This window comes from Malania oleifera, chromosome 4 (genome assembly GCF_029873635.1).
Source record: "Malania oleifera isolate guangnan ecotype guangnan chromosome 4, ASM2987363v1, whole genome shotgun sequence".
NCBI classification, from domain to species: domain Eukaryota; kingdom Viridiplantae; phylum Streptophyta; class Magnoliopsida; order Santalales; family Ximeniaceae; genus Malania; species Malania oleifera.
In genome coordinates this window covers 91357130-91369605 of record NC_080420.1, presented here as the reverse complement: position 1 = coordinate 91369605, position 12476 = coordinate 91357130, and the positions used below count along the sequence as shown (strand labels likewise).

The window sequence follows — 12476 nt, the reverse complement described above, 5'->3', positions numbered from 1 at the left end:
AAGCATGGATCACAAGAACACAACGTACCATTGCATAATTTGTTAGGATTTATTAAATAAAAAAAAAGCCTAACTACTTTTAATACATAATTACTTATAATAATTTTCTGGTGACGGATATTAATTGAAAAATAAAACAAGGAGACATATTTTAGAAAGAAAGTAAAAAGCATAACCGGCAACCGTCGGGGTACGCGTTAGCAGCGCGTGGAGCATTTATTTTTATGTTCGAAACGTGTCGCCGGTCACTGGAATTTTGAATTTCTTTTCGTGTACGTGGCCTGAGAGGCAGCCCCCCCGCCACTCCCATCCAAAGCACACCGCACTGAGCACGACATTGCCTTTTCCGGCCACTTGTAATCTCTCCTACCCCATAGCTCTCTCACGTGAGTTATAAAGCTTACATTTCCCGTACTTCACTCCTTCCGGTTCCATCCCCCCCCCCCTCTCTCTCTCTCTCTCTCTCTCTCTCTCTCTCTCTCTCTCTCTCTCTCTCTCTCTCTCGTATTGGCGGTGGCTGCAGGAATGGGGGAGTCCGCGGAGAATCAGCATCATCATCAGCAGCAGAGTTCTTCAGATAGTTTTGTTGAGATTCCCATTGACATTGACGTAGAAATTGTCGATGAAGGCGACGGCAATGGAATCGAATCGGCAAACGAGGAGGCTCACGGAGTCTCGGCGATCAATGGTGGCTCTCGTTCTTCAGGTGTTTGCTTGTTTTTGGTTTGCCAGAGATGACTTGTTTTGATACGCTGGAATGGAATTGAATGAGAAATTATGTGGCCAACACCAATTCTGTTTCATTCCATTCCATTCTTGTGTAGCAAACATTGGCGTATTGGATTCATGAATTTGTGAGTTTTTAATTATTTTTTTAATACTGGTGAGTTTTCATTATTGCTTATAAAGAGCAAATTTGGACTTGATTTAATTCCATTAGGAACATAAACTATAATATATATGTGCAGACACACGCACAGGACTTGACTTCATACCTTCAATGAATTTTATACAAGAAAATGAACGAGCTACAGTTCCAATACATACGAGAGAATGAACGGATTAATCTTACATATTTTTAAGGATAAAGTTCTTTTACAATATATTTACATGGATTATATTGGAAGTTTAATTCAGTTTCTAATAACATTGAGCATTTCCATGAGAAATGCATGAAAAGAAGATTTATTTGCTTGTTTCTACACAGGGACACACAAACCATCAAGTTTATTGAATAAATTAAATTCTTAAAGCCATCTTCCTGCCATATGATGTAACAGTATCTTTTTACTAGATTTTCTTTAATTAACTAAACCTGGATGAAAAAAAATAACGTTTGGAACTAAAAATGTTTATCATAGATGGGAATGTGGGTTCCTAAGTTCATCAATGATGCTTTGAAATTCCAACTTGTCTCATGTTCATCAAGGATGCTTTGATATGCTAACATTGTGCCATCAATAATAATAATATTTATAATGATGGAATGATGCCATTGAAGATGCACGTGACCCACTTAGAATTGGTGCAGGAGGAGAATTTATTTCATGGCCAGGCAATGCTATTGAGAGCAAGTTTATTGATTAGAAGTATTTACGAATCAAGATGATGCAATGCAAACTTCACTTAGGCAGTCTTTTAGTGAGTGTTAGTCAGGGTATCATGGTCATTGTGTTGTATATAACACATATTATAAATAAAGAGATTTCTATAACTGTGATTGGGTTTTCCACTTAGGTATACATTCTTAACATGGTTTTAGAGCGAGGTTTCAAGACCTAAACCCTAAGTGCTGCTGCCTTTGACATGGTATCAAAGCTTTTCTCTGGTTTGTTGTTCTTAATAGAATCAACACCAATAACTTGTTGCAGATTAGGAGGTGATGCAGGGGCTATAAAGGATCTGCATCCATGGGAGTGATTAGAAGAAATTAAAGGGAGGGAGGAAGGAAGGAAGGGGGAGGAGAGAGGAAATACCAAGGGGAAACTCCTGCTCACTTTAATTCAAATTCAAAAACAACTGCCCACAATGTGGCTTTCACACACTATTTATCAAAAAGCCTCTTCATGTGAAATTATGCATGTACCCCTAAAACTACATTATGTTACAAACATAGCCCTAGAATACACAAATATTACAAACAAGCCCCCAACACACATAATCTTATACTAATTAAATTGAGCACATAATAAATTTATAATTAAACCAGTAAACCCAACAATCCTCGATCCAATTCTTCTTTAAGTAATCTTCAACAAGGATCTTCCCAAGGTCTTGCTTTTTGTCCTACACCAACTCTCTCAAGTTAGAAAAAATTTGGCCTCGATTTTGAAATGTTGGAGGATTGAATTAAGAAGCAAACTTGGATTCTTTGAAAGCCAACGTTTGAGTGATACAATAAACCACAACCATTTGGCAGAATCATAAACTTGAATTAAGAATTGGCATCAATAAACACATTGGGAATGACAAACTCAACAATAGAAGTGTTTGAAAGACTTGGGATGTTTTCAAACACATGCATTTTCTTCCTTGAAGTTTCTTCAACTTGAGTAACTCTAATAGATTCTTTGTCTTGATTGGTTGGTAGTGCAGGATTCAAGATGATTTTCTTACCATTATAGGGGAAGACACATGTTTTCTCATGCCCTTGAGTCGCACCCAAATCATCCAACCAAGGAGAACTAAGGAGTACATGGCCAATCTTCATAGGTATGATATCAGACCAAACATTATCAAAATAAGCACCCATTTGGATAGGAACCAAACATCTTTTGCAAACATGTAAAATAGATTATCAACCTAGGATATGTCACAATTATAGGGTTCCAGATGAAGTTGAATCTGAATGACTCCATTTCTCAAATGGCATCTTCCATTGAAAATGAATTTACAGACTTTTTCTCCAAAGTTATGTAAGGTATGGAATGGCTTGATATTATGTCCAAAGTATGACAAAAGCCATTCATTTTTCTAGTGAGCTGTTACCATATTGCTAGATTCATTCATATATATTGCAACTATATATCACTACCAATTTCTCAAAAATTATCTTCAATTCACCTTTGATCTTGAGTGTTGTGCTGAAATGAAACAAATTTCACTTTGAAAATTCACAAAATGCAGCAGTAAAACCCAATTTCAATGCTGGCAGTGACAATTTCTAGTGTTGCTTGCCAAATTGTTGCCCACAATCAAAATATCTCCTTGTAGGTCAAAAATATCGTGGAGAAAGCCCAAAATATCGCAATTGGAGCAATTTCTCGTGAAACTAGAAAATGCAGGGCATTGGAAATTTTCCGCACGCGTGTCATCTGCGTGAGGCTCCAGTGAGGGTCCTCTGGTGATCAAATTTCAGTCTAAGGTATATCAGAGGGTGGGAAATACAATGGTGGTGGTGGTGTGATGAGATCAGGATGTTTGGGATTTTGAAGGGCCGACGGCTAGAGAATCTTTTGCTGGCACGTGGAGCTCTTCCGGTGATTGGACAGTGATGAAACTTTGCAGGTAGGCCTTAAGAAGAAGAAGATGCAGCCATGGAGGGATTAGAAGAAATTGAAGAGAGGAGGTAAAGGGGAGGGGAAGAGAGGGAGAGGAGATACATGATGATGGGGGAATTGAAATGGAAGAATGGAGATTGATTTTGGGCTCTTATGCCAAATGATGTAGGTGCAGCATCAAGGATCTGCAGCCATGGGAGATTAGAAAAAATAAATGAGAGGAGAGAAGGGGAAGAGAGAGAGAGAGGAGGTACAAGGGGGATCTGCAACCATGGGAGAGATTAGAAGAAATTGAAGAGAGGAGGGAAGGGGAAGGGGGAGGGGAAGGGGAAGAGAGAGAGAGGAGATGCAAGGGGGAAACTCATGTTCTCTTCAATTCAAATTCAACAACTGCTGTCTACAACATGACTTTCCACACTATTTATAAGGACTCCACATGAAATTATAGATACAAGTTCTCTTCAATTCAAACTCAACAACTGCCTACAACATGACTTTCACACACTATTTATAAGGAAGACTCTCCACATGAAAGTACAGATATAACCCTAAAACTACATTACTACAAACATACCCCTAAAATACACAAATAGTACAAACAAACCCCCAAATACACATAATCTATACTAATTAAACTAAAAACGTAATAATCTACTAATTAAACCCAACAATCCTTGATCCAATTCTTCTTAAGTATTCTCCAACAAGGATCTTCCCAAGGTCTTGCTTCTTGTCCTACATGAGGAGGCCTTTGAAGGTTCTCTCTCCAAATGTATGCGTGCTTTGTTTTAACTGTTCAGAAACTGCTCCACATCTTTTCATGCATTGTGATGTTGCCTAGAAGGTATGGAAAAAGTAATTTAATTATTTTGGAGAATGTTGGGTTTGTGCGGAGACAGTGGAGGAGTTTTTGTCAATTTTTTTTTTGTCGGTTTTGGTAGGAAAAAGGAAAAGCATTAAGGAAATGTGCTTCCTTTGCACTATTTTAGGGCCTGTGGAGGAACAAAATGCGCATATCTTCTCAGGGAATAAGTCGTCATTTTTGCTGGTTTGGGAGAAGATTCACTATCTGCCTTCTCCTTGGTGTGTGGGTAATGAAAACTTCAAGGGTGTGTGGTTTTTGGATATTCTGTGGGATTGGCATTCCTTGTTGTCTTGTCAGGGTGTGTTGATTATTCTGGGTTGCTTTCCCTGCTTTTTAGTTTTTCCCTTTTGCTTTTTCTGGGGTTACCCAGAGTTTGTTAAGGAGATGTTTTATTCTCTGCTTGTACATTCTTAATCTATCAATGAATTTCTTTTGTTATAAAAAGAAAAAGCGCCACTGCCTGTAACAAACCTCTAACCCCAGATGACATGGCAAAGACAACCCTAAAAGTCAAATAAACTTTGAAAACGAGCATCACAAATGCCCACAAACATCACTGATATGTAGCCCCCTCAAATCCATTGCTGGAAGTTCCCTTTCGTGTCCTTAACTGCTCACACACTTGTCAAAGGCTACTCGAAGCCTCAGCTAGTGAGGCTTCATTAAGCCTTGTTTTTTATCCGATTGGTTTACACATGATTTGAATCCCTCAATAAACCATGATATCAAGTAGTTTTTAATGAATTTTAGTATGAAGGTTTTAGTTATTTTTCTCATGCCACTATGTCAACGCCATTAGAGGTTGTTTGTCACCAGTAGCTAAGTTTATTGGTGCTCTTGCAGTACTGCGTCAGTGTGTTTTTATGATTCATTCTGGTTTTTCATCTTGTTTGTTGTTGGTCTTGTTTGTGGGTGTTGGATGGAGTTCGTGAATCCCAAAAAAAGTATGTTTCTTTCACCACTATTGCAGATTGCTATCGAGAAGTTGAATGGAAGTAACTGTGTACTGTGCATTAAGGCTATCAAGATCTATTTGATCAGCTTAGGCAAGTCCAAACACCTTTTTAGTTTGGGCTAGTGAAGGAAGTATAGGTTTCGGAAAACACATTGATTATCCTCTTACCATGGAGCTTGTTGGAATCCTAGATTGCACGGATTACTGCATTCAGGGGTATGCAAGGAGATTTGGAATTATGTCAAACTCTTATATTCAAGTTATACAATTCGCATGTATGATCTCTCCCTTACTTTGAGTGACAAGCCTACAACAGGGTTGAGTACTTTGTAGAGATGAAGCATATCCATGAGAAACTCAACATTGTCAACCTATAATAGCCAATGTTTGCAAGATGCAAAAGCAGGTGAGCAAATGATGCTCCTCCTGGTTCTTGCAGGTTTAAAATATGAGTTTCCATCTTTTGTCATCATTTATTCTTGCATAAATTGTGTCTTGAGTTTCAAATTCCAACCTTTAGTTTTTAAAAGTCTGCTTTTCTTAACATGGTGGTTATGGCTACTAGTTGGGTAGTAGCAAAACTTCCTGGGGTGGTTCAAGTAACTGAGGAGGAAGGGATGGATGCTATAAAGGAACCCCACACAAGTGTACTCATTGCGGATGAACGGTTTATATGGTTGAGTAGTGATGGATCTTCATGGTAAGCACCCAAGTGTCGCCAATGCAGTCATTGCATACTCCACTCCTATTGGTTCAGCCATTGGCGAACATCGTACTATATTTGTTTCAATCGAGGAGTATCTTAAGTTCCCATTGTGTGAGCCTATCAGCTATCCAACATGCTTCTCTTCCCCTTGCATCTCTTGCTCAGGCATGCAATTATATAGCCTGTTTGTGGGCTAGCATCTTCCTACTAGTCCTTAGGTTATAGATTCTACCATTGATCAAGTATGACCAACTTCTTCTCTGCCCTCTAGTATTCTTAAAACCTACCTCGCATTAGGTTATCGACTGGTGCGCTACTATATTAATGGTATATGGACAATAAATCCAACTCCCTCAGTCTCTTTTTACTTTTGGTTTGTGTACTCGTAGATAGCTCTTTAATCTTATGTTGGCATGATTACAAAATCGAGGGGGAGGAAGTTCTTCGGGAGGAGCGTAGACATGATTTTGGGGATTGGAGGTTACTTCCTTTTAGATGCTTTGATTTTGAATCAATTCCTAATTTAAATCTAGTTTTGTGCGAGGAAGTAATGGGCCTCTACATAGTGGGCTGAGCAAGGTAGTCTTAAAGTGGGCCATTAAGGAAAAGTGGGTTATTGGCTCTGGCCCATCCTAGGAGGCTGACCCAATACATTCTGGATTAAAGGGTTTGGGCTTGCATGGTCTGGATCCTTTTAAGAAGAAAACTTGGGCTAGGGAGGGTAGGAGGGGAGGTTTTGAAGGGGCAGCAGTGCAGAATTTTGAAGAAATCATGAGAGGAGTTGGATATCCTCCATGTCTTTGAGAGGTTGTCAAGGCTTAAGATAAATTTGGGGAAAAGTGGTTTAACATATATTGATGTGTGGGTTGAGCGAGTAAGGGAGCGGTCTTTTAAAGTGGGGTGTGGTATTTTAGATTTGCCTTTGACTTATTTAGGGGTCCCTTTGGGGGGCAATACTAGTTCCATGAAGTTTTGGAATCTAGTAGTGGATAGAGTTGCCAAGAGGCTTGATGTTTGGAAGGGCATACTCTTTTCCCATTGTGGGTGAATCACCCTTATTTAGGCATATTTATCTAGTATCACGTTAAATTACTTGACATGGAATAGTCACTACTCTTGCATGTTCCTAAAATCTTTTGGACTTATGCTCTTTACAACCTGTTGGGCCTTTTGTCTTTTGGGGTGCGTGTTTTGTTCATGTTCTCGTTTGGAAAAATTCTTTCTTCAAATTGCTATTACTTTTTTGTTGGGCACTCGAGAACTCAAAAAGGATATAGATGTTATGAACCCACACTTGAGGGAAATATGTTATATCATATGTCATCTTTTTAAGGAGAAACCTTATTTCTCTAGCTCCAAGTCTTCCTTGGAAGAATCTATATGGAGTCCATCAATGATTTCTGCCCACCTGCCTATTAATCTTCCTGTTCTTATCCTTATCTAGTTGTAGAAAACTCACTCTTTTTTAGAATCCATGAGTCAATGATTACCCAGAGAAACAATTATCACAAATCAAGCACACCACTATCACCATTTAGAAGCCTCTTCTTTCCTTCATTGTTTTGACTTTTGGTTTTGGAGATCCATCCCAGCATGACTTGGATTTGCCAATTGCCAATGGAGAGGTACTTGAACATGTACTTACTAGTCTTTAGTTGCTTATCCTTTTGCTCACTATATTTCAGTCATTCACCTTCCTAGTCCAATGCATTCTTTTGCCTCGTATTTTTCTTCTGCTTCTATCCCTTCCTCACTTGTTGAAGCACTTGCTAAGTATGGGTGTTACATGCGATCAATGTTTTAAAAGGCAAAGGAGTAAGGCGAGGCGTTTTAACCCTCAAAAGGCAAGGCGTAAGCCTTTTGAGAATTATTTTTTAAGATAAAAATTTGTTAAATAAATTATATATATTTAAAATAAAGTAAAACTTAAGAAAATAAAAAATGTAATGTAGAAAAGAAAAATTAGATGTACTTTGCAAAATACTTGTTGGTCATTCAAAAATTGCTAACTTGAATACATGACATGAATCATGACAAGAGATAGCTATACCATTACAAAGTTCAAACTATTTTCATGATGCAAGAGACAACTCTCACTTATTTTGGAAAGGTTGAGGTTCAAGAGTTTTAGAAATAAACTCATATTATGACTTTTCTTTTATACAAACATGTAGTTAAAGTTTTCTAACCAATTCTAACTTGAGAATCACACACCCAAAATGCGTAAGCCTCAACTAAAAAGCGCAAAAAGCATGCTTTTTGTAAGAATGCTCAAGCCTCAGCATGTAATGCGTTAGCCTTTTTGGAATTTGGTATTTTAGATTGAGCCTCAAGGTGTTTTAAGCATGCCTTGCCTTGAGGTGAGCCTCGATCGAGCCATTTAAAACACTGCATGCGATGAATGTAGGAATGGATGTTTGATCACTTGAGGACATGGGATTTGTTGGATCTTCTAGGTAAGAAGTTTGTTAAGTGTCATTGGGTCTACATCATGAAATATCTTCCCGATGATTCTATCAAATGACTTAAATCTCAATTGATTGCCAAAGGTGCACCCAGACATATGAATTGATTCTTTTGAGACCTTCTCTCATGTTGCTCGACCATTTTGTTCATGCAGTGATTTCACTGGCTGTTAATTTGACTAGCCCTCACACAAGTTTGATGTGAAGCAAGCCTTCTTATTCGGAGATTTGCAGGAAGGGTGCAAATGGAGCAACCTCCTGGGTACAATGTTCCTCAGCCTTCTGTTCCTGTAAGAAGGCATCTTCCACAAGCACATGGTTGTCAGAATTAGTATTGAAACCACTCCTTAGTTGGCAGAGTATCCTACCCTTCAGAATCATAATCTGCTCTAGTTGGTGAACCAACAAACCTTTCTTAGAGTCACACATGCTGCTCAACTCATCTTCAGAATAAAAAAAAAATGAAGCATCCTCTGATTGTACATTATTCTTCTATCTTGATTCCTCCCTTGCATCAGATAACAATGCAGAGAAGACGTGAATATTTCTTTTAGTAATCTCATTGCCCTCGCTTCTAGTTTTGTCAATCGCAATTGTTTAGATGGACCCAAAAATCCAGCTTCAGTTTTATCCGACTCATTTTGTTTAGATGGGCTCGAGACTCCAACTTCTTTAAAGTTTGGAGATTTTTTATTCTTGAACCATACACAGCTAGTCTTTCCTAGCCCATTTAGAATAGACCCACGAACAAAAGGCCCATATTTGCAGAAACCTGTGGGCCCTTCAAAGCATTTGAATTTTGAAATAGAAAATCCTTTGCCAGTAGATTGCAAGAGAGCAGGAGATGGTTTTGGATAGATCCTCCTCCAATCCCTGTGATTTTGGATGCCATGCCTCTTGGAGAACAACGACCTTGTTGCTGAAGCGCCTCTGAGCATGCCAGTGAAAGAGAGGTGCTTGACGAGTACGCTTACCTTATCACCATGCACATTGGACCTTTGTATGTTTGTGGAACCACACTTGAAGCATCACAAACTAGGTTCAGTGACCAACAAGTCTGTCCTTGCCAATTGTCAAGTCCATTAGAGCAAAGAAAAAGATTGCCACTCTGAAATCTGCTTTCCCTCAGGGGTCTGCATGTCCTGGCTCATCCCTCCTTCGCTAGCCTTCTCTAAACACAAGAATCTGCTCCTCCTGTTTGACAATAATTTCGGATCGATGGAGCTTCTTGTTGCTCTGAGAAGAAGACCTCCCCCTCAAGGCCTCAATTTCCAGCACACAAGACACTCATCTTCCTCAGGATCCCAGAGTGACATGTGCCTCCCTGCAAACTCCGATATGCAAACAGCTGGTAGGTCCAGATGATTCATATTGAGCATCTCCAGTTCAACTTTAAGTATAGAGTGAACACCTGTAACACTCTCAATATCTCAGTGATAGAATCAATTTCCAGAATAGATTGCCCAAAAAAGAGATGAAATGGAAAGAAATGAAATGAAAGAAACGAGAGAGGAGAAAAAAATCATGCCGGAATACCCTGCTTGATTACCGAGGAAGAGAGTAGTCCCAGCTATGGGGAATGATCACCATCTCTCTTGAGAGGGTATTTGAGGTCCAGTCATTGGACCTACTTAGTCACTGAGTGCTCTCTCGTTGTCATATTTGGGATCTCTTACAACAGCTTCAAATGAAATGTGCACATTTACTAAGAGAATATACTATTTTAGTAATTAGGTGGCATGAGTGGAGCACTTTTGTCCTTCATGTCTTTTTTATTATTAATATACAAGAAGACAGAATTGGAGATGTATGTATGCTCAAGGAAGCTTTTGCCTTTCTTCTCTTCTCCTCTTGCTCTCTTCCCTTCTTCCCCTCTTCTGCCTCTCTAACACTAAGTGCTGTATTTTCTTCATCGATTTTTTAGTTTATTTCAGATTTCCATTGTATCTTTTTGTTTTTGTTTTTGTTTTAAATGCAATGAAGATATGGGTGATGACAACACGTTTTTCTATGTTTCTAGGTTTCTATTTATGTTTCCGTTTTCGGTTTTTAGTTCACTTTTGTGGATTAAATCATTTTGTACACAATATTCAATAAAAAATTAAAATAAAATGATCATGTGAATTTAGAATATAATTAAAATAAAATATTCATAAATCATAAAATTGCCAAATTTTTTTTAAACAAATTGAAGCCATTCCAGTATATTTTTTTTACCATATTTACAATTCTTATATGTGTAATAGGATTGTTCTTGGAGCACTGAAAATTGAGTGTGGAAATATAATATTATGTAATATAATTATGATTAGTTTCAATTTTTTTTATAATATTTTTTGATTTGTCTTCTTCTGCATTTCATTATTTTAATCATATGTTTAATTGTTTTTCGATTCATGGACAAAGATGGACATGCACTCAATTCTTGTTGGAGCTGTTGGGTGTTGGTGAGTATAAGAGGGACCATTTAGTTAGTTGGGATGTTGTCTAGAGGCCCAAGTGAGAAGGGTTTTGGGGCTTGGTTATGTGGTTTTTAAGAAGTAAGAACATATCCTAAATAGGGAAATGGTTAGGAGGTCTCCCTTCGAATCTGATTCCCTATGGAACAGGGTAACATAGAGTAAATATGGAATACATTAGAATAGATGGGATTCCAATGGGAGTGGTAATGCTACTCATGCGAGTCCTTAAAAGTTTTTTTCTCAGGTTGCTATTCCTTTCTTTCCTCTCACTTGTTTTAAAGCAGGTAATGAGGAGAAAATTCAATTCTGGTTGGATATTTGGGTTGGTGAGTCTTCGTTGGAGCTATTGGTGCCGCGTCTGTTTAGACTTTCCCCTGTTCACAATGCAACAATTTCAGCTTTTTATTCTTTTGAGGGAGCCTCTCTTTCTTAAGGTTTTCAGTTCTTTAGAAGTCTCAATAAAAGAGAGGTTGGTGAGTTAACTCTTTTATTGGTTGCGCTGGATTCTTTCATGCCAAATTCACAGGGATACAAGGCTTTGGATTGGAGGTGCTTCAGGGTCTTTCTCTTCAAAGTCTTTCTTTTCCAATCCAATAAAAATCCAAAAATCCCAGCCCTTTCCTCTTACATAAAGCTGTTTGGAGAGCAAAGATTCCTTTTAAGGTACGGGCCTTCATTTGGACCTTAATTCTTAACAAGATCAACACAAATGATATGCTACAAAAAAGGAGGCATTACAAAGACCTTAGTCCAGATATTTTCATGCTGCGCAATGAGTCTATTAAAGCTTGATATACATTGTTGGCCCACAACCTAACATCTTAAGCTTTTAGGTAAAGTGATCATCGAACATGGTATCAGAGTAGGTTACTAGGAGGTCTTGAGTTCTAGTCTCTTTGCCTGCTTTTGTGTTGTGTTTAAAAAAGTTATTGTATTGATATGCATTGTTGATCCACAACCTAACAGCTTAAGCTTTTAGTAATGTGGTAATCTAGCAGAGTCTAATGAGACTATTAGTCTCATTGAAAGGTAGCAAGATGCATGTGGAGCATTTTGTTTTCCATAATCTGGTGAGTATTGGGTGACTCCAGCTACAATTCAGGATTTTTTGAAAGTGAAGTTTTGAGGTTTCAGGAAGAAGGAGAGAGAAAGGGTACTTTGGGGGTGCGCTGTTTTTACAATCTTGTGGTTGCTTTGGCTGGAAAGGAATGCTAGAGTTTTTGAAGATCAAAAGACTTCTCCAAGATTGGTTTGGGAGAATTATTTTTCTTGCTTGTTTTTGGGCTCATTCTTTTTGAGGGTTTTGGGGGTCTTTTTCTGTATGACATTCAAAGAGATTGAAAGCAGCTTTGATGTAAATTGTTAGTCCTTTACCCTTTTTTCCTTTCTGATTTGGGGGATTTCTTTTCCTCATTTCATTGTAATTATGTTTTATTTTTAATAGATTTGTTTTATTATCTACAAAAAAAAAAAAAAAAAAAATTTCTTGTTCGAAACGCCTTCAATTAGTAACAATCCTATGA

The 12476-nt window shown here is 38.1% G+C and overlaps 1 protein-coding gene across 2 annotated transcripts in view; it reads left to right on the top strand.

Annotated features, from left to right (window-relative positions):
- Window positions 1-250: 250 nt before the first annotated feature.
- LOC131154578 (sterol 3-beta-glucosyltransferase UGT80A2-like) overlaps window positions 251-12476 on the top strand; it is a 137152-nt gene continuing 124926 nt past the window's right edge. Inside the window, exons 1-2 of one of the 2 annotated variants that reach the window (XM_058107436.1) lie at window positions 282-386; window positions 524-706. In XM_058107436.1, coding sequence (XP_057963419.1) covers window positions 526-706 — 181 coding nt within the window. In that variant the 5' untranslated portion in view covers window positions 282-386; window positions 524-525. Of the gene's footprint in view, window positions 707-12476 lie in introns of both variants that reach the window. The other variant, XM_058107437.1, reaches the window with a different exon arrangement.